The 21,968-nt window shown below is 45.2% G+C and overlaps 1 protein-coding gene across 1 annotated transcript in view; it reads left to right on the top strand.

Annotated features, from left to right (window-relative positions):
• Positions 1 to 18,945: 18,945 nt before the first annotated feature.
• Positions 18,946 to 21,968, top strand: part of Itpr2 (inositol 1,4,5-trisphosphate receptor type 2) — a 397,058-nt gene continuing 394,035 nt past the window's right edge. Inside the window, exon 1 of the mRNA XM_021191683.2 lies at positions 18,946 to 19,360. Coding sequence (XP_021047342.1) covers positions 19,269 to 19,360 — 92 coding nt within the window. The 5' untranslated portion in view covers positions 18,946 to 19,268. The remainder of the gene's footprint in view (positions 19,361 to 21,968) is intronic.

Genomic DNA, 21,968 nt, shown 5'->3' with positions numbered 1-21,968 from the left:
CCATTTTATATCAACAATAAGTATAATATTACCAAAATGCAGCAGTCCAAATGACGTTTATCTGGGTGTCCCCTTAAGCTTCCCAGGAAAATGTTTCATCCTTGGAGTTGTACTTTTCAATATAATCAGACACGGATGCAATCAAATATTTTGGAAGGACTTAAGAAGGGTCCCTAACCCTAACCCTAACCCTAACCCTAACCCTAACCCTAACCCTAACCCTAACCCTAACCCTAACCTTAGCCTTAACCCCAGCATGGTACTGGAGGTGTTTACTACAGAAAAAAATTCGGGAGGCAGATGTTAACTGCCCTCCCTCTTTGAAGGGACAACATAAAGTCAAACTGTGAGCTAGAGAGACCAGGGAGGTGATTCCACAACCAAGGAAGGAAGCGATGCCACTGTGTGGGTGCCATTCAGAGCTACCGAGTTCTCTCTCTGTGACCACAGACTCTGGGACATGAAGTTTTTATGGTTCATGTGGAACCACAACAGCTGGAAACCATGCCCAGCTCTCCTCACACTCAGTCAGGGATTCCGGCAACTCTGTGTCCCTGCTTGAGGAAGCAGCAGCAGATAAGGCCTTTGTGACTGTAGGGATGGGCTTTCTCACTGGCTGACAGATTTATGGAGGGGTCATTTCCTCTGTTTGTCTCCTAAGGAGCTTGTGTACTTTGGGTCTGCAAAGGACTCCTTGCCCTGTGATCACATCCAGATGGATTTCAAAGAAAGGAAACGGTTCTCCATGGGAGTGACAATTGGCAGAATTTCCACTGATTAATTGTTCCTTATTGTTTCCATAAATCTCATCTCATCATTTCAAGACAAAGGCTTATATTTGCACAGCGTATGATTTCCGTAGCACCTACACTGTGCACATCCTTTCAGTCTGGGTGAAAGTGAGAGGCGTTTGATGCTTGTGACCCAGCTGCTGTCCTTCATCCCCACCAGCACATGCTGCTTTCTGGAGAAAGTGCTCATTCTGTTGGTTTTCTCTTTTACAAAAAAAGGTTTTTCTCCTGTGCTCAGGTCTCTCACTTTCCATAGCCGCTTTGCATCTTTCCTCTCTGTGAGGCCTCCTCTTCCTCCTTTCTGTGGCCCTGGGGGTTAAACTCAGTTCTCAGTGCTCTACCGCTGACCTGTAACCCTACCCATTGCTGTGTGTTTACTGTGAAGTGGCTCTCCCTGAGCTGCGTATGTGGCCAGAACTTACCCTCTTATCCCATGGGGGTCTTGAACTTGGGATCTTTTTGTGTCAGTTCCCTTGACAGTTGCTGTTTTCTGTCTGCCTGTCTGTGTGCCTCACATCTTGGTTTACTGGGATTAAAAAAAGGCAACAGCCTGTGTTCCTTCATCTCTTCATAGAGCCCTGTGGACATTCTTGGGCATGTACCCAACCCTTCTCTTCCTTCTCTGTCAGTGAGAGAGTTAACCTGCTGTAATGGTCAGTCTTTACTGTCAACTTGTCTAGATTTCAAATCACCTAGGACGCATGTCCATTGGTGTTTCCAGGGTGGTCTAAGCGAGGAGTGGAAACCCACTCTGCACATGGGTGGCACCATCCCAAGGTCTGGAGTCCAGAACCAAGTGAAATGGAGAAATGGAGGTGTGTGCCAGCATCCACCACTCTCAGCTTGCTGACTGTGTCAAGGGACCGGGTGCCACATGCTTCCCCAGCATAGTGGACTGTAACTCCTCCAGCTGAGAGCCCAACTACACTCACCATAAGTTTGTTCTTTTCAGCCATTTGGTCAGCCATGAGAAGAGTAACTAATACATCCGCCCTGTTAGACGCCAGCCCTTCATCTGTTATCTGGGTACTTTAACACTCCCCTTGTTCTCAGCGAAACTACTCTTGGTAAACATGTTAATGGCATCCATATTGCCTCATTTTGAGGTCCCTTTTTAAACTTGAGGTGGAACCCACTGGAAATGTGCACCGTCTAAGCCCAATCTGCAGCACTGAAAGTGGGGGCATCCCCATCCCCATCCCCCCATGCTATTACTCAGTAGTATCTTTTCTCTAGAAAAGATCTATTTTTCAAAAATTTATGCAAGTATTTTGCCTGTGTATATAATTGTATACATATGTGTGTGGTATCCACAGAGGCCAGAAGAGGGTCTTGGATCCTCTGGAACTGTAATTAACTGAGCAGACTCCCTGCAGGTCAACATAAAGAAGAACTTTTATAAATTTATGCTATGTAAATGAATCAATGACTTTACAGAATTCCTGATTTGATTAAAATAATCTTAGGAAGAAAGTTTTAAGAGATGGGGTCTTTTTTTTTGTTTTTTGTTTTTTGTTTTTTGTTGTTGTTAGAGAGATGTAACCATGAATAGAATGTGCTTACTCCTTATAATAGGAAGTAAAGGCTGCATAGTAAGAAATACAATGAGTTTTCACAATTACACTAAAAAGAGAAACAGGCTTGGGACAGATGTGTAATCAAGGAAAAACAATCATTCTAAGTTGGGTCCAAGGATGAAGCCACAGGTGTGAACCATGATTAAGCAAGGGTGTGTAAAACTGTTGCTTTGAACTTATAATGAGCTTATAGAATGAAACACTGCTTTGACATCCTTCTGTAACTCCCCTTTTGTGTAACATTTCATCTATGAGATAATTTTATAAAGAACTTTTGTCTAAGAAGGTATAAAAAGGCCAGAAAAAATAAATCAACTTGGTGGCTTAGGATCTCTGCCCCATCCATCCACGCATCCACAAATCCACACATCCACGCATCCACCCATCCACCCATCCACCCATCCACCCATCCATCCAAACGTATGAGCGCAGTCATTTCTGCTTCACCTAGTGTGTGTGTGTTGTCTGTGTGAGTGATTTCTTTCCTTTCCTTTCTTTTCTCCCTGGTCAAAAAGAGTTGACACACTTCCCAGTCAGCAGGGGTTCCTGGCTGACTTGCAGGAGAAGGGAGCACCAGCAATAACCCTTTACTCAATTCCCTGCTGCCAAACAGCACCTGTTAATCGGAATTTGCCAGAATTGAACACTTATTTAAGCGCAGACCAGTAGGAAAGAGTTGGGTTTTTAGCACAGAAAAGGAAGAGTTAAGCAGCAGTTTTTAGCACTTACTAAAACACCTCAGGAGTTAAGTACTAGAAACTAGCCGCTTTTGGCTGTAGGATAGCAAAGAGTTAAGAAAGGTAAATGTGATCAAAGGTAAGCTGCTTTTGCCCCAGCCATCACAGCTCCTGCCACCACAGCCATCAACAGCCCCATTGCCACCTTCCTGGAAACCCTATAGATGCTGGGAAGGTCATCAGTGCTCATTAAATAACATAACCAGGACGATTGTCACAGATGTTTCAGATGTCAACCTTAACCCGGACAGTTTCACACAGGAGTGCCCAGGAGTCCAGATGACATTCCTAACTGGCACACTAAGACAAAAGTGCAGAGGAGACAGGCCCTGGATTGTCTAAAACAGTGGCTTTCAACCTTCCCGGTGCTGTGATCAATTAATACAGTTCTTCATGCGAGAAAAAAAGAAAAAAAAAAAAGAAAAGAAAATTCACATTGTTCTGCCAATCACATTGTGCCTAATGGCTGCTGCCCTGAAAACTGTATAAAAAGCTCACTGAACGAGCTGTGCAAGGTCGCCACTTCACCTTTGGTGTAGGACAATAAATTCCTTTTGCTCCAGCTCCATGTGGCTTACTCAGGGCGTCCCCCAGTAAGCTAAGGCTTGCCAGAGCCTTACAGTAGTGAATGAAGGGGTTCTAGCGGGCAGAGCACGGCACACACACCAGACATTTCTTGCTCCTTTACCTCTTCCCCCCCCCCCCCCTTGGGAAAAACCAATATATTCCTGAAGCTAGCCTCCAGGGTCTATTTTCTTTTTTGGTTGCTGACTCATTCCTGAGACAAAACACAAATGTCCAGCTATCAAATTTCATCAATTGTCTTAACATGTCCAGTCCGGATTTACCAATTCACCCTAGCATGGGTTCCCCATTTTCCCCCTTAAAACCCTCTCTTTCTCCTGCAGAAACACTCTCTTGCTTTTCTTGCTGCCACTCCTCCAGGGTAATAAATCACCTTTGTGTTGAGAATTTGGTGTCTGGGTATGTCCTGCACTGATGGGGTAGGGGTGACTCCCCTTCAGAGACCCCAACCATAAAATTATTTTTGTTGCTACTTTATAACTATAATCTTGCTACTGTGATGAATTATAATGTAAATAATTTTGGAGACAGAGGGTTGCTGAGGGGGTCACAACCCACAGGTTGAGAACCACTGGTCTAAAGCAACTGCTCTGATTCTTAAGGAAGCTCTGTCTCCCAGGTGGCCAAGAAGCGGCTGATTTGAATTCTTCCCAGGTGAAAATTTGAGACAATTACCAAATTTTAAGCAAACCATTCTGCTAAATACTGAGGTCTTTTAGGTTTCGCCTGACAGGATGTGGTTTGTGAGCTGGCGGCTTTGTTCTGTGTGGGGGCTGTTCTGTGTTCTGTTTGGTTCTTTGTGGTATTGTCCCTTCCCTGCAAGGTTGCTGCTGGCTCCTTTTGGCTGACACCTGACAATGGTTACCTTGCCGCCTGGTGATTCTGCAGGCTGAGCTGAGCCTGGTGGCTGTCCCTGACGGATGTGGCAGAGCCTGGCCTGCTCCAGTCCTCTTGGAATTTCTCCCTTGTCTAGTCTGTGGTCTAGCAGACGATAAGGTCATTTTGCCCTTCACTGTGATTGGAGAAGATCTGCTCACAGGGAGCAGTGGTATCCCTGAGGATCTCCCATTCTTACCCTGGCACATACTCTGTTCCCATCTAGACAAGAGTAGAGAATACTTCAGGCACCAGGTCTATTCTGTTTTACATAATGTCACCCCATTTCCTTTCCACCATCTCTCAAGCATGGAGATTGCTTGAGAGGTCACCTCCTCTACAAACTCTAAATCCTAACTGGAAGCAAGGCTTCTGCTTCCTCCCAACCAGCTTCAACTCCCAGTAGGAGGCAGACAGAGCCTTCAGCTGCTTCCTGGGCCTCCTATTTACCCTGATCTCTTACTGTGCTTCATGCAGTACAAGGTGCACAATCTTGTATCCGATCCACATTGAAATCTCTCATACTGAGTCTTACAAATAATCCATGTCACAGAGGATGGAGAGATGGCTCAGGAGGTCAAAGTGAATACTGCTCTTGCAGAGGACCCAAGTTCAGCTCCTGTACCCACACCATGCACTCCAGTTCCAGGTCTCATGTGACACTGTTCCTGAGGAGTCATGAACAAGCATCTAATCAAATAGGAAACCAATGACTCACACTTCAAAGAAAGGAAACCACTAAGTCCAACTTGGTGAACCAATGAGTTTCACTGGGGATCTTATAGAAGTATGGTCGAGGAGTTACTCACAGGAGCAGAAATGACTCAAAGACAGCTACATTACCAAAGCCCAGGACAGCATGGGTGACAGCTCACAAAAGGTGGATACCTGGAGTGTACTGCACAGCCTATGGGCATATTGATAGCTGGAGATTTTTTTTTTCCCAGGCAGTTCAGTTGATCTGAGTTGCTTCCAGGTAGCTAGCTGGGTTGTCTAAGAGTATCTCTTAGGGGTCCTTACTGCTCATATACACTTGAAAAGAGAGGGGCCTAGTAAATCTTGTCAGTTTTAGGAACCTTTTGAAGCTTCTGAATTGTTTACTTTCTAAGCTTTATAAATTCCCCTGCAGGATGCAGTATTTCACTTTCCTTTAGATCAATGGTATGCAATCTCTGAGTTGCAACCCCTTTGGCAAACTCCTATCTCCAAAAATATTTACATTACAATTCATAATACAAAATTACAGTTATGAAGTAGCAACAAAAATAAGTTTATGGTTGGGGTCACTATAATATAAGAAGCTGTATTGAAGTGTCACAGCACTAGGAAAGTTGAAAACCACTGTTTTAGAACATGTGGTGTCTTAGTAAGTTTCCCTATAAGGAGGAAGGTTTTTTCCTAGGGAGAAATTGTAACAAAACAAGGGGATATGATACCCTCTTCTGGACTCTGCAGACACCTGCAAAACCTCCCCTGCCTCCAACTACATCTTTAAAAAAAAAAAAAAAAGAGAGTCCATGTTACATTAATAAGTAGATATTTTTTCTTATTGGTCATCTTAGTCCATTTCTATTGTGATACTAGAATACCTAAGACTGGGTATTCTTAAAGAAAAAGAGGGCTGTTAAGGTCTCAATTCTGCATGTACAGTGTCCAAGTTTGGGCGGCTGCTTGTGAGAGCTTCTGCTACTTCAGGCATGGCAGCAAGTGGGAGAGTAAGCGTACCGGCAAAATTAGGAAATGAAAGAGATCAAATGCTCTTGAGATAACTAACCCACTCCTACAGGAACTACATGAATCTCTTCATGAGGTGGAGTCTCCATGCCCCAAATACCCCTCAAAGATGCCTCACCTCAGAGCACTGCTACAAAAAAAGTTCACTAGGGACAAATCACATGCAAACCGCTGTGTTGATGTGAGGATGAATGTTACAGCCAATAATGGCTGAGACTCTATTAAAAGGCATTTCCAGCAGCAATATGAACTAACCAGTACCCCCTGAGCTCCTGTCTCTAGCTGCATATGTAGCAGAAGATGACCTAATCAGCCATCATTGAGAAGAGAGGCCCCTTGGTCTTGCAAACTTTATATGATCCAGCACAGGGGAATGCCAGGGCCAAGAAGTGGGAGTGGGTGGGTAGGTAGGGGAGCAGGGGTGGGGGAGGGTATAGAGAACTTTCAGGATAGCATTTGAAATGTAAATAAAGAAAATATCTAATTAAAAAAAAAACATTAAAAAAAGGCATTTCCAGGCTGACAAGATGACCCAGTGAGTAACAGTGAATGCTATCAAGCCTATTGACCTGAGTTCAGCCCCTTAATCCCACATGGTGTGTTCTGATTAGTTATTCTTATGAACTTGACACATACTCTAGAGACACTTAGGAGAGGGAACATCAATAGAGGGGTAGCCTCAGTCAGATTGGCTCTGAGTGGATTCATAAGAACGTGTTTGTTGCTAGTTGATGTAGGAGGTGGTTCAGCACACTGTGGGCTCAGGCAGGTGGTCTGTCTGAGGACGCTAGCTGAGCATGAGCCAGTGTGAGAGGGAATATGAGAGTTCCTTTGTAGTTTCTGCTTCAGTTCCTTTATGAGTTCCAGTCTGACTTCCCTCCAGGATAAACTGTGATCTAGAAGTGTAAGCCGAATAACCCCTTTCCTCCCAAGACACTTTTGGTTATGGTATTTTTTTACAGCCACAAAGAGGAAACTCACATGATGGAAGGTGAGATCAGAGGATCCCAAGTTGTCTGCTCCCTCCATGTGTGTCTTAAGGCACGTGTCTGCCCCCACGTGTACACGCAAACAATACATAAATAAACAGCAGCACTTCTGCACACCTACTGTATTATAATCTCATACCTTTCACTTCAGCCTTGAGATTATGTTAATAATACATAATGATAAAAATTGGTTTCCATATGGTTCAGAGAAGATTTAAAATATTCTTTGACAAATATATTATGTATGTAAGTGAATGCTAAAAAGACTCATGAGGGTGAGGAGAGGCCTTGTCTGTTAGGATAATGCGGTGTTTTTCTGTTGTGAGTCATTATTTCCTATTTTTCTATTGCAGTGTGACTTATTTGTATGTTATCAGAAGTTAGGCAGAGTTATTACAAATAGGATTATGTTGCCCACCTTTATTGATGGGGGAATGTGGCCCAAAGACCCTGAAACTGTGGATACTGCAGAACCCGATGCTAACCATGTAGTATGTTTTCTTATATGTATCTATGACAGAGTTTAATCTATAAAATAGGCAGAGTAAGAAATTAATATTATGAAAAAATAAGAACATTGCAACAGCGTGCTGTACGGAAGTTTCTGTTTTTTTTATTTTTATTTTCCAACACGGATGGACCTTTGGTAACTGGTCCTACAGCAAACAAAATCCCTGGTAAAGGAAAATTACTATGCTCAGAAATAGACTGACGTCTGATGCAACAGGGAGAAGTGACGGGTGGAGAGGTTAGGATTCATGCATGAGTCACCTCATTTATATGGTTCTTTGTTGTTTTTTTTCTATTTGTTGAAAATGGAAAAAAATGATATCTATCTAGGTGTATAGATGCTATCCAGTTTGGGAGTGTTCCATTTGCAAAATCAATAGGAAAATTAGGTCCAAAACAAAACAACAAAACAGAAACACAAAGTCAGATGGCAAAGCTTAGCTCAAGAGTGTGGCTGTTTCAATGTATCATGAATTATCATCCAGAGAGTTTCCCATGCTTCAACTCACTTGCATTTTGGTAAACATTAACAGAAACATCTAAATGAATATAGGTTTTACTTTCTTTATATATGAAATAAGTTTTAAAAGTTAGTTGGTAATTATGTATAGAAATAAGTACCATACTGTTGCTATGGTGTGGATATTCTATTGAGGGAGTTTTTCCCTAAGCAGACTTGAGCTAGATGAAGAGCAAGATTGTATCTTTCTTTCATTTCACAGCCCCTGCTCACACACTGCACAAAGAAGGCATTTCCAGTTCGTCTGGAGTAGTCAGTGGTGCAGGCAGTAAGAGTTAGAAAACCTTTCCCTGAAAGGCTGATGCTGACATTGTAGAACATCTGCCAACTTTACAAAATTTGTCACAAATTTATCTGGTAGCTCCCCTCAGATTACATAAAATATAACAATGTAGCCTCTGGAATAAAACGATGTAGCCTCTGGTAATAAAACCAATTTAAGAAAGTCTTTTGTTAGCTCAAGGAAATGATGAAAATCTCAATGTGAGTAGCAGCTGCAGTCTGTTAGATGACTTTTTTTCAATTGACATCAGGAGATTGGTAATAAGTGAGGGAGTGCAATTTATCTTTATATTTTGAGAACTGCCATTGTGGGAATAAATTCTAGACCCAACCACATACATCATCTACTGTTTTCAGATGATACAGTCAGGATTCCTCTCTTCATGATAACTGCTGGAGAGTAGTTTTACTGAGTGTCATAGTAACTCTGAACATTCTAAACCCTCCACAATGTGATGAGGAAGTGCTGGCTTCCTTGTGGCCCTGTTACGGTCTACACTAATATTAAGGCTTAGAGAATTAAGTCTATTTCTGAAGACTTTGTCAGGTGCCAGAACACGTTAGTTAAAAATTGCCAGTGAGGGCTAGAGCAGTGGCTCAGTGTTTGCGAGCACGGGCTGCTCCTGCAGGGAACCTGGACTTTGTTCCCAGCGCACCCACGCACTCGAGTGCGTGTGCACACACTTAAACACATGCATATACATAAATAAAAATAAATCTGAAAAGGAAGGAAAGAAAAACTGTTATGAGTAGTCCATAGTTGACAGTGGGTGAAGCTTGTCAACTTGATTAATTACTGTCATGTCCTGCTCTGCACAGTCTTTGTAAAAACAGTCTTGTCCAAATTAACAGCTACTGTCATTGGAAAGCCAGAAGCCAAGGAACTGTGTGCTTTCAGTGGCAACTATTTAAAATGTAAATAAAATAAAAATACAAAATGAAAAATGTGAACATTCCTTTTATTTCTTTTGTTTTCTTTTTATTTAGGACAGTGTCCCATGTGGTTGAACTGTTTTCAAACTGTGAAGCCCAGGCTGGCCTTGAACACATGATCCTTACATCTTCGCTCCCCACCCCAAGTGCTGGGATTATTGTTTCTGTAGTTTTAAATGTCTTTTTAGAAGTTATAAGACATATTTATTAAGGATGCCTAATCAAAATAATATTGATTGTAAAAATTTACACATGTAGGAATAAAACAGCAAGCATTCATTTGACTTTGGGATAAATCATGGAAACAAATAATAAATATATTTTTGTAAGTAAAATATTATTCATGGAAACCATGAACCTCATTAATTAGCTTTTGAATTTCAATAGTATTTTAATATTTTTTAATGTGAAAATATTAGGTACTCCTGAATTATAATATGAACCACTTAAGACTGCCTTCTTCTGTTTGATGTTCTATGTTAATCATCAGATACCTTTAAATATAAGTGCTATAGTTCTTATTTGGTTTTTTTTCCTCTCGAGGTCTGCTTTCCGGTGGGAGATGTGAGAGGTAGGTGGAGCCTAGGAGATCATGCCTGCAGAAGGAAGTAATATAGGGGTGGGGGTGGGGTGGGGCACCTCCCGTGTGAGTTAGTCCCTGAGACTGTGCTGTTTGGAGGAGGGTGTGCCTCAAACTTAGCCTTTTCTGTAACAGTCCTGCTTTTCTTTCCAGTTCTTTGTTACCTTTTCTGTATCAGTCCTGTTTTTCTTTCCAGTTCTCTGTTATGTTGTGATGCAGCCAAACTTGCCCTCTCACGAAGCCAGATAGGTGAAGCCATCAGATCTTGAACCTCTGGCTTCAAAACTGTGAGCTAGCTAGATGTCTCTGTGCTATAAAATACTCAGCGTTGTACATTTTGTTATAGCAACACACGGTGGAATACACAGTAAGTTGTTCATACTGTGTGCTGTAGAGGGCAGGAGTTATATGAACAGCAACCAAAGGAACATGGGAAATCCAGGGACTTCATTTTTCTTTGGAAGCCAAGAGAGTCAAATTTAGAGTTTAACATTTTGTTTAAAAAATAAAGAGAATACCAGTTTTAGCAATGGGGAAAATCTTGCCCGCTCTGACTAGGGGCACCATGTCTTAACCTTTGTGATGTACTTCTTTCTCATGCATACCACACACAAAGAAACTTTCCTTTCCCTCAGAGCTCGACTGTGCATGGCTTCCAAAATGCCTTTTCTCCCCCTAGGGGTTAATTAGGCCAAGCTCCTTTTTTTTGTTTGTTTGTTTGTTTTTTTGTTTTGTTTTTCCGAGACAGGGTTTCTCTGTATAGCCCTGGCTGTCCTAGAACTCACTCTGTAGACCAGGCTGGCCTCGAACTCAGAAATCTGCCTGCCTCTGCCTCCCGAGTGCTGGGATTAAAGGCATGCATGCGCCACCACTGCCCGGCTAGGCCAAGCTCCTTGTAGGCACATATAGCTGTGCCTTGTATAAATGCCCCTTAGGGTGCTTGGCACATCCAAGATGCTCAGTCAATATTTGCTGAGTGAGCACAGTGACCACAGTACATCCCATTTCTTAAATAACCAGTGAAGGCTTAACACATTTAAACCCCCCTGTTTGCATGCTTTACAAGAGCGAGTTGGATAGATGACAGCGTCTCTAGGTTTGTTTCTAGGTCAAGCTCTCCTCGGCCATGAATTGATTCAGTGGTGGATGAAAAAGAGAAACAAACGGTGTGAGACAACACAGGGAGACTCTGTGGTTATTTTTCTTGTCATTGAAACATAGTAACTTGAAAGAGCAACTCAGGAAGGGAAGGGTTTGCTTGACTCACGGTTTCAGGGGTTACAACCCACCATGGCTGAGAAGCCTTGCCAGAGCATACAGCTGTGTCTCGATGGATCAGAAATCAGCGAGGAGATAGGAAGCCCACAGGGCTATAAACCACAAAGCTGGCCCCAGATATTCACTTCTATTGCTAGACCTGCTTCCTCCCTGACTAGCATTAGCTGTGGATACTAAAAGTTCAAACTCATGGGGTGGTGGGGACATTTTACATCCTGTCTGTAACATTTAGTTGGGGGTTAGGGAAAAAGCTGATGCTTGCATTATTTGGGGGGGGGGAGGGAGGAAATGAGAAGGTATTCAGAAGTGGACCAGCATGACTATATCTGCAACTGTGACTGATCAAAGCCATACCTCACAGAATCATGAGTGATGGAGGTGTTGGCTGGCACAGTTTGGTGGCACATGTGGCAAGCAGGGGTGAATGGTAGAGAGTCACATCACTGAGATCTTTTCTCCTAATTTCCAATCCTTTGCCTAGGAATTGGCTGACAAGTGTATCAACAAAGGGAGAAGACTTAGATCAATGTTGTTAGCTAATAATACTAGTAACACACAAATATGTGTATGGCTACATATGGAGGGAATGGCAAGGAGAAATATCTTTCTTTTTAATAAACACACGTTTTAATAAACAGTGATGCCATTTTGTTAAGGAGAAATTTTATCGCATTTATTTATTTTCGTGTGCTTTTTGCATGCTATGGCATAGATTTGGCAGTGAGAGGACAACTTGTGGGAGTCAGTTCTCTTCCACAGTGTGGGACCTGGGGATGCGCTCAGGTCCTCAGGCTTGAAGGCCTTTACCTACTGAGCCGTCTTGCAGGCTCCTTGATTTATATCAGAAATAAGAGGAGATTACAGAATGAGTTAGGAGGATGTGGTGGTTGATATGGATTGTCAACCCGATGGGGTCTAGAGTCACCAAGATTCAAAGTCTGGACGTCTGGGGTGGAGTTTCTACCAGAGGTTAACTGAGATACGAGCATCGTCATTGCACATACTGGGGTCTCCAGCTGCAGAAAGACAAAAGAGAGAGCAGAGGATGAGAATCTCTCTGCTCTGCTTCAGTGTGCCCAGCTGCTGCGTCTGTACCCACCATCCTTCTCCTCCACCACACCCTCTGTCCGGGGACCTGAGTGAACCCTTCCTCCACTGCACCCTCTGTCCAGGGACCCTATGGGACCCTTCCTCCTCTGCACCCTCTGGCTGGGGACCTCTGTGAACCCTTCCTCCACCGCACCCTCTGTCCGGGGACCTGAGTGAACCTTTCCTCCACTGCACCCTCTGGCTGGGGACCTGCGTGAACCCTTCCTCTACCACGCCCTCTGACTGGGGACCCTAAGGGACCCTTCCTCCCTCCAATTGCATTTGTCAGGCATTTTTCAGAGCCACAAAAGGACAGGTTCCAATGATGTGGAGCAGTAGGGTTCACAATGGAAGCATGCTTTTCTGGAGAATGTTCTCCAATCTCCTTCACCCATCTATCCCTTTGTCCCTCACAATGTCATTGTCACTGTGACATACACAGGCTCCTCAGGTCCAGAAGGAAGTGGGGGGTGTATTAGAAACCTGATGTGCATACATCTCAGGGGAAGTGGCGTCTGAGGCAGCTGTCTTTCCCTTGGGGTAAACATAAGTCTGTGTGAAGCAGCTGTGGAAAGAGGACTTTTGAAGGGAGATTTGGTTTTTCTCTACCACGGACCTCTTTTAACAGGAAAGATAGCAGACAAGATCCACGCGTGTTTTGTGACATTCGTTGTTGAGAGTGGATGGGTGGGTTTGGGAGCATTTGGGAAGCTGAGGTAAGGCCCACATATTTGCCTATCATCTGTAGACAATTCCTACTTAAAAGAGGTGAGCATTTTATCTCTCTGTCAGAATTCTGGCATTTATTGGTGGGAGCGTTCAGTACAATACCTGCTCTACTTTGATAAACTGAGATTATAATCCCAAGGAAGGTGAGTCTCTGCTCAGTCTCATACCTGTAACAAAGCCAGAGCCTTAGTTCAGTGGCAGCACATACTCTTCTGGAATGAGGTACCTAGAAACAAGCAGAGCCCAAACACCGATAAGGTTGCCACGGAGAGAGAGCTACATTCCAATCTTAACCCAGCCTCCGCTAAGATGGGTGTGGATTCCGATTCTAACAGGCCTCATTAATTTCTGCATACACTCTTTCCATTGAGACATCCTGAAAGATGAGATACTGGCCTAGCAAGATAAGTGGCTGAGAAGCTGTGTGTGAACAGGCTCTGTTGGGTCTCACTGAGGAGAACACAAAAGGCCTTCCCTCGCCTCTCTGCCCAGTCTTTATAGGGACAGGTTCTCACATAACTAAAGCTGTTGCATACATTTTTCAAAACCTGCTCTTAGTGATGGTTCTTAAACACTTTAACCTCCCTTCTAGCCCATCACCCATCACATCAGGAGATAGCAGATAAGAAATGTTAGTATGATACAGGGGAAGTGGACCTGTCTAGAAATGGTTCTTTGGAGCAAATCCCATCTGTGATGCCAGGAAATCAGAAGTTCAGTTCACAGGATTCAGCAGCGGCCGCAGCTCTCTCCATTCACCAACAGTTCATGGATTTAACATAGTCCAGTTCAGTAGTGTCAGGATAGCAGCAACTGTGGCATGACCTAGCAGGAACAGCCAGGCCTCAGCTGAACTGGCATGAGCTGGCAGGAGAATTGTGGACCACCAGGGACGTTGGAGAAGCTCTTGGTTGTGCCTCTTTCAGGGACTCGAAGATCACCGAAGACTCAAGACCAAGCAGCACTGCAAAGCTAGCTCTATCAGCAAGCCCCTCTTGTAGTCAGTTGAGTTTTAATAGTGAGGTTATGTATCCTAGAGATAACAGCTGGATCTAGGTTCTTAATCCAGTCATCTAGTCTGTGTCTTCAGAGTGAGCTGAGGCCAGTTGCCCTTAAAGTTAACCCTGACAGGTGTTTAGCGATTCCTGTAGTGCTGGTTGTTTTCTGGTCTGTTGTTTGTGGTTTATGATTTGCTGTTTCTCTGTTGCCATCCGGACTTCGCTGGGTGCTGTGTTGGACACAGTGGACCCCTAAGCTCTCCATCATGAGCTATTCCCTTCATTTTGATAGAACGTTGAATGGGGAGTTTCTGTGGACGCAGCTATGTGCAGCACATAACTACATGCTGTGTTTATTCTTCAGATTCGTTGGTTTTGAGATAGGTTTTCACACTGTAGCCCATGTGACCTTGAACTCTTGTAATTCTCCTCCTGGGTTTACAGGCCATCCTGCCAGGTAACCTCCAGATCTTCGAAGGATGTATTCAAACATCAAGAATGTATGCCCAAGGGGCTGGGCAGATGGCTCAGTGGTTAAGAACACTGGCTGCTCTTCCAGAGAGGGCTTGAGTTCAATTCCCAGCACCCACACAGTGGCTTACAACCATCTGTAACTCCAGTCCCAGGGGATCCAATGCCCTCCTCTGGTCTCTGTAGGCACCAAGTGTGCATGTAGTGCACAGACATACATACAGTCAGAACATTCATACATATAAAAAACTTTTTTCAGAAAAGTGTATGATATTTTAAATTCTTTTATCTGGGTGAAGGGCACAGATCAGGTGGAGCGTGAGGATCTGGTGATATGAATGAGCTGCTACTGTATGGAGTCAGCCCTGGTGTACCCCATTCCTGGTGCAGGAGAGAGATGCATATTGCTGCACTTGTGTGTGTGAGCCTGCACTCATGAGTGTATATGTGTGCATGCACATGTGTGTGCACATGTATGTAAGCATGTGTGTATATGTGTGTGCATGTACATGTGTATATGCTTATATGTATATATGTGTGTATATACATGTATATGTACACATGTGTGTTTGTATGTGTATGCATGTACAGTCATGTGTATGTGTGTATATATGTGCACATGTTTATGTGTATGCATGTATGTATAAGCATATGTGCATGTGTATATATGTATGTGTATATGTGTGAGTATATGTATATGTGTGTGTATATGTGGTACATGTATATGTGTGTGCACATGTGTGTATGTATGTACATGCATGTGTGTATGTGCATTTATGTGTGTGTATGTGTACGTGTGTTAGGTGTTCAACTTTTACTCTGAGTCTTATGTAAAGTCCTACAGATGCATGCACCACTGGAAAAGTCTAGTATCAGGCACTCCTAGGCAGAAAAACAGATTGATGCCAAATGTGGGCTTAAAGGTCAGGAAATAGTTGAGAAAGCATTTTTGACAGAAAAATCAGAATTTCTGCTGCCTTGTGATTGGCTCTTATTTCTGGAATTTTCCCCAGGTAAATAGATTGCATCTTATAGGCCACATTACAAGAGTTCTAGCTTTGGATTGTGTACCAGAGAATGAACAAAGGTGATATCATCCAGATGACAGATGGTTGTGTTTCCCTGAGGTTAGGGTGTTCTGGGGTGCACAGGCCATCTATTGTGTAGCATTCTGACTGGAAATTTTTAACCTGATCCAATTGGAAAAATATCAGGTAAACAACAGTGAAGGATAGTCTAAGAAATAAGTTAGCTGTATTTTTCAAGTATAAAAATGTTACAAAATATATCATATAGTCAAAGATTAAGGATTGTCACAAATTAAAAGAACGTAGGGACATGTGAATGAACCATATGACCCTGGACAGGAATCTGTTCTGGGATGGACAACTGGTCACGCTGGAATAAAGACAGTTTAGGTAAAAGTTTATACCAGTATCAAATTTCTTAGACACTTGAATTTTGTCCCTTGATACTTCATGAAAGACAGTAATGACAGGTAAATCATCATGATATATGCTATCTACATCAAAAGATCCTGAAGACATGTGTGTTTAATGTGTGTTTGTGTGTGAGTATATGTATGAGTGTGTGCATGTGTGTGTGTATGTATGTATGTGTGAGTGTATAGTGTGTGTGTATGTGTGTGTGAGTGTATGTGGGTGAGTGTGTGTATGTGCGTGTAGTGTGTGTGAAGACAGCTATAAAATTTATGTGATAAATTATAAACATTGATGAATGCACTGTATTATTTTGAAAAAGTCTTTCATGAATTTGAGATTATTAAAACAACAACGAAGAACAGGTGATTCCTCAGTGAGGCCTTTGCCTTTGTCAAGGTTTGCTTGAACCCTGTGTCCTGGGCCCTGCCCTTATCTACCCATGTGGTGGGTGACTCTTCACTGTCAACTTGACTGCATTTGGAGCTGCCTGGGAGGCACAGCCCTGGACATGTGTGGGTGTTTCCAGAGATGATTGACTGTGGAGGGAAGACCCACTCGGAATGTGACTGTGTTCTATGGGACAGGGTCTCAGGCTTAATAAAAAGGGAGGAAACAGGACAGATACCAGGGTTCATTTGTCTGTTTCCTTACAGTAGATGTAACAGCTGCCCTGGGTCCCTGCTGCCAGGCCTTCCTTCAAACCCCAAGGGAAAGCAACCCTTCCTTCTTTAAGGTGCTTTTCCCAGCTGTTTCATTACTGCAATGAGAAAATTTACTAATGCACCGTCCTCTTCCAGAGTGATGACAACCCTCAGCTCAGACCTGTTGGGGTTGGTTCTAATGCTACTTGTAATTAATACAAAATTAATTGCACAGGAACCGGCATGTCTACCTGTAAGAGGTTGAAGGTTCCCACCCCCAGTTGGCTTTGATTGGTGAAATAAAGAGTTGCCAGCGGCCAACAGCTGGGCAGGGAGACAGAAGCGGGACTTTTAGATTTCCTAGGCAAGGGACAATGGGAAGAAGGAGCAGAATCACCATGATGGGGAAGCAGAGAAATCAGACTAAGAGCTGCAGGAGAAAAAGTATCCAGCCATGTAAGAGTCAGGGAATCAGCCCCAGGGGAGGGAAGATACTGAGAGGTACCTCAGGATGATGGTGTCTTACCCTGGGTAATTGGACTCCTGTCCTGGGACTCTTGGTTTTAGGGGACCCTACTCTGAGTTGAGGCTGGTCTCACCAGAAGGCAGAACTTGGGAACCCAGCTTGACACTTTATCTGTCAGGAGAAACAGTCACACACCTATTTTGTTCCTGTTGGCCTGACTTTGTGTAAGAAAATCCTCCAGGGTTAGGCCAGCAATTGTTGAGCATCCATTGGACCATCTCAGAACACAACTTGCAATGCTCTGGATAACAGATGCCTCCATCCCAGACCCATCTTGTTACACATAGAGATTTTATAACCCATTCCTTGTTCCCCGACACCAATATGAACGTAGACAGGACGACTCCTAATGGGCACCTCTCACCTACTAAATCACCAGATCTGTGAGCTGGTGATGTGGCTCAGCCGGTAGGAGGGAGAGGAAAAGGAAGAGAGGCGTTGGGAATGAGAATACACTGCTTCTACACAAGGTGGGGTTTGTCTCACACCAAGGCTCAGAACTGGCATTTTCTTTCTGTTCCTTGCTGTCTAAAACCTCTCCACACCAAGCATCTTTGAATTGGAAGGCAAAACTCCCCTAAACTCTGATTTTGGTCAGCTGTGATTTGACCACGGCATTCGCCTCTTCAGTATCTTCCGCAGGATAGGAACAAACACTTCTAAAACAGTATTTTAGAGGTGGAGTGACACACAACAGAGGGGGCACCCCCCGACTCATGTTCTGCCCTCAGTTTTATTTATTATAACCTTGGGGGGGGTACAAAGGCTGTCACCGGCTCCTGGAGATGGAACCCACAGTTAGCCACACTTGTGAGCCCTCAGTGCCATCCTTGACCCACCCACTGACGGTCACCAGGGTAGTCACCATAGCAGCTGCAGCTACTGGATCCTTTCACCCAGCCATGAACTTTAGAAAAACAGGATCCAAGAACAACTCCACAGGAGTGTTTCCTCTTTTCCTCTTTTTTTCATTTGTGTCTTCTTCAACCCTTTCCTCCCTCTCAATTAACTTTTCCACTCAAACATACATCCACCCAGATTCCAGCTTTTACGGTCAGGATTCTCCAGGCCTCTGCGTGGCGGCGCGAACACCACAGCGTTTCACCCACCCCACTCACACCCCGCATCGCCTGCGGGCTTCTACCCTTAGCTGGACTGTCACGGGCGCTCCAAGTCCCAAGCAGCGTGATTGCTCTGCGCCCTCTTCCAGTCGGCGTCCCTCAAGGCCGCAATTTTCCTCCAGACCCCTCTAAGTCCCTTGCCTTTCGCAAATAGGGATTGTCCCTGAGTGCTCCGGGTCCTCCTGTCTACGCTGGCTGCACTGCACCCCTTCCCAGCTCGAGTCTGGAAAGTCTTGGGTCCCTCCTGGGTCCTTGGGATCGTCTTCCTTCCCCTCCCGGAATCACTCCAGACTGTCGCTGCTGGTCCCGGGGCTGCCCCTCCAAGATCGCCCGGAGCCCAGAACCAATGCCCCCGACTGAGTCCCCGCCGCCCCCGCAGCGCCGCCCAGCGTGGCTCCCACGCCTCTGTCCCGGCGGCTTTGGGGTGGCCCGTCCCCCGGGAGCTGGCCCCGCCCCGGCCCCGCTCCGCCCCCGGCCGCCCAGGCTTGATTGGTCGCACGCCCCCCCTCAACGGGGCTTCTCCCCGCCCTCTCGGTCCGTGGGCACCGCCACCTGGTCTAGAGAGTCCCCCAAGGGGACCTAGAGGCTCCGCTCAGGCCGGGAGCGCACTGTGGGGACACAGAGGGAGCGCGGGCCAGGGAGGAGGAGCGAAGGTGTAGGACAGAACTTCGCCAGGAACAGGAAACCTACGGCTGGGCAGGGGCGGCGACGGCGGCGCGGGGCCATCGCAGTGTCCCCAGCGGTGGCCTCGCTGCCGCGCCCCGAGCAGAGCCGCTTGGACCCCTCGGACCCAGCGGGCCGGAGCTCACCCTTGCGTGCAGCGGAGACAGCACGGACAGCCACAGGAGCGTGAAGCAGCATGTCTGACAAAATGTCCAGCTTCCTCTACATTGGGGACATCGTGTCCCTGTACGCGGAGGGCTCGGTCAATGGCTTCATCAGCACCCTGGGGTAAGCAGGACGTGCTCTGAGCAGCGCCAGCCAATTCGGGTCCCTGTCCCTCTCGCGCGCGGCTTGTCTGGGGTCTGCGCCTGGGACAGCCCCGGGTCCCCTAGGTCACAGCGCGCAGGAAGCCGCGAGCGCTTCTCAGCAACTTCATAATTTCTAGCCTGAGACACATCCGAGAAGAGGAAGTGGTTCGCACGCCCCAGACAGGCCCTACGAGCCTGCCTTCCCTGCCTTGTTTTGATTAAAATGTGTGTTTTCTCCTCATCTTCCCTATGGCCGGTCCTAGCGCACCGCTGGAAAGACGGGTGGGTTGAAGTCCCAGGCTTTGGCCATGAAAGTAGGCGATGTGCACAGTGCAAATGTGGCTTTGTCCTGCTGGATTACCAGCCCCTCTTCGTTGAAGTAATTTCCTTTTGGCCTTGCCAAAGGAGGACTCACTCCTCCGGCTTTGCCAAAACTGGCCTCCTGGGCAGCCAGGGTTCTAGAACTCAACTATTCTCTCTCCCTGTTCATCCCCTCCGCCCAGTGTAAGGAGCTCAGCCTACTGCAAGGCCCTTGTGATTTCAGTCGGTATATGAATTGGGGAAATACAGATGTATAGCATACAGAAAAGCAGCGTGTTAGTTAGGTAGGACCTTTTCTGGTTTCTAGAAAATTCCTTCATAGTGTTTGCGCTGGTGAACAGTTAATTGCACCCTAAGATATATTGTAGTGCACAGGTAGTTTTTGGTTACTTCACGGGCCCTGGCCCAGACTGTCTTATCTGAGGAGGTTGAGGCTGGTGACTGCTCTCAGCTGTTAGGTTTTGGAGTCCTGTCCCCTGGGCTGTGAGGGAAAAAGCCTTTCTGTGACCGCGTTGCGTGCCCAGTGCCTTCTCTGGAAGACACCAGTGGCTCCACAGTTCCTGTTCTTTGTTCATTTCCCCCACAGACTGTGGGAAGGAAGTTTTAATTGAATATCTTTTCCCGTGTTATTTGCTCCTGAGATTGAAGTGTGAAAGAAGTACTTGGTCCACGTGTTTCTGCTCGATCTAGTTGTTGCTGAGCGGGTTCACAGTCCAAGTCTGGGTCCATCCAGGGTAGTGCTTCATTGATGAGGTCTGTCAACCTTGGTAGGCATGAAAGGTGTCACTGTTTAGCAGCTAAAAGGAGGGGCTCTAGGAACAGAAGGTTTGTCCCGGGATCCCCACCCTTTGATTTGCAAATCTTATGATCCTGGGCAGGTTATGAAATATATCAGGGTTACATCTCCTGAGTTTAAAAATGGAACTCACAGTGGTTTCCGCCTAGGGGTGTGGGGAGGAAAGAGGTAAGAGAGGAAAAGTGCTTGTGTCGGCAAAGCCGTAATGAGCACGTTCAGTTCATAAGTTAATTAGCCGATGCAGTAATTATCACCACCCAGACCAGGCAAGAGTTCAAGGGTCACTCGCAAGGTCGAATGTGGATAGTGTGCAAAGCAAATACTGGAAGGGTCGAGGAGCTCAGCTCCACAGTAGGCATCGTCAAGACCGGGAGATGGGGGCCAAGAGAAGTGACCGACTCAAGAAACAGAGGGTATTTGTGTCCAAAGCCAGGACTCTACTCCTGCGTCAGTCGCCCCACCAAGTGTGTCCTGTTCTGCTTTCAATAATCACTGTGGACACAGAAAACCAGCATGATTGGCTGTTGCTGTGGCGTGCTCCGTGGCATCAAAAGTGCTGATTGTAGTCTGTGTTTCTTGGTGGTGATTTGCTAGTGGAGTTTCCTTAGGCTGTGTTTGCATACGGTGTCATTCCCTGTTCGTGAAGTAATAATGTCAAGATGACTGCAAGGCAGAGTTCACGTTGTAGAGTCTTGAACATGGTACCCTGGGTGGAGCTTGGCACTTTGATTGGATATTTGTTTTCTGAAATAGACCTCTCAGGGGTTCCAATAGCTCATAGACCTTCAGAGGTCATGCGAGTGACTGCCCTCACGCCTGAATCAACAGGTTTTCCAAGGCTGGTTACAGTCATTGCTGATCTCCCTGATACATTTTCTTGCCCTCGGTGAGTGATGTTCAAAGGGCCTTCCACAGCAGCCCAGAGACATGGACTTCAGTGGGTTCTACACAAGTTTCAATCTTATGAAGTATGACAGACCAGAAAGCTTCCGAGGCACCTCACTTGACAAACACTAACATCCTTGTATCTGTGACATAGTGCTTTCTGTCTAGAAAAGCAATTAGGAAGAAATACTTTCACACTTGGGAAATATCCAGTAATGTCCAACATGAAATTATTAATTTTCTTATCAACGAGCATTTCCAAACAACGTTACTAGGGGTTCTGTCTTATAAAGTAATTTTTCAAAGTTCAGGAGTGAAAAGTTTCAACTACTTGAGAAATAATTACATTGAATTTTGTAATGGCTTAGTCAAGGTCAATTTCCCATTATTATAACAAAATACCTGAGATTATCAGCTTGCAAGGAGGAAAGTGTTTTGTTTCTCTTCAGTTCTGCAGTCTTCAGTTCTGTTGCTTTAGAATGACAGTGGCCTAGTATAGGTGGCCGGTGCCTGTGAACAGGTGGCAGGGGCTAGGGCATGCTCTTAAATTCTACTCTGTGTGTGTGTGTGTGTGCGTGTGTGTGTG

The sequence above is a fragment of the Mus pahari genome, chromosome 2, assembly GCF_900095145.1.
Source record: "Mus pahari chromosome 2, PAHARI_EIJ_v1.1, whole genome shotgun sequence".
Classification (NCBI taxonomy): Eukaryota; Metazoa; Chordata; class Mammalia; order Rodentia; family Muridae; genus Mus; species Mus pahari.
This window is presented reverse-complemented; position numbering and strand designations above follow the sequence as displayed.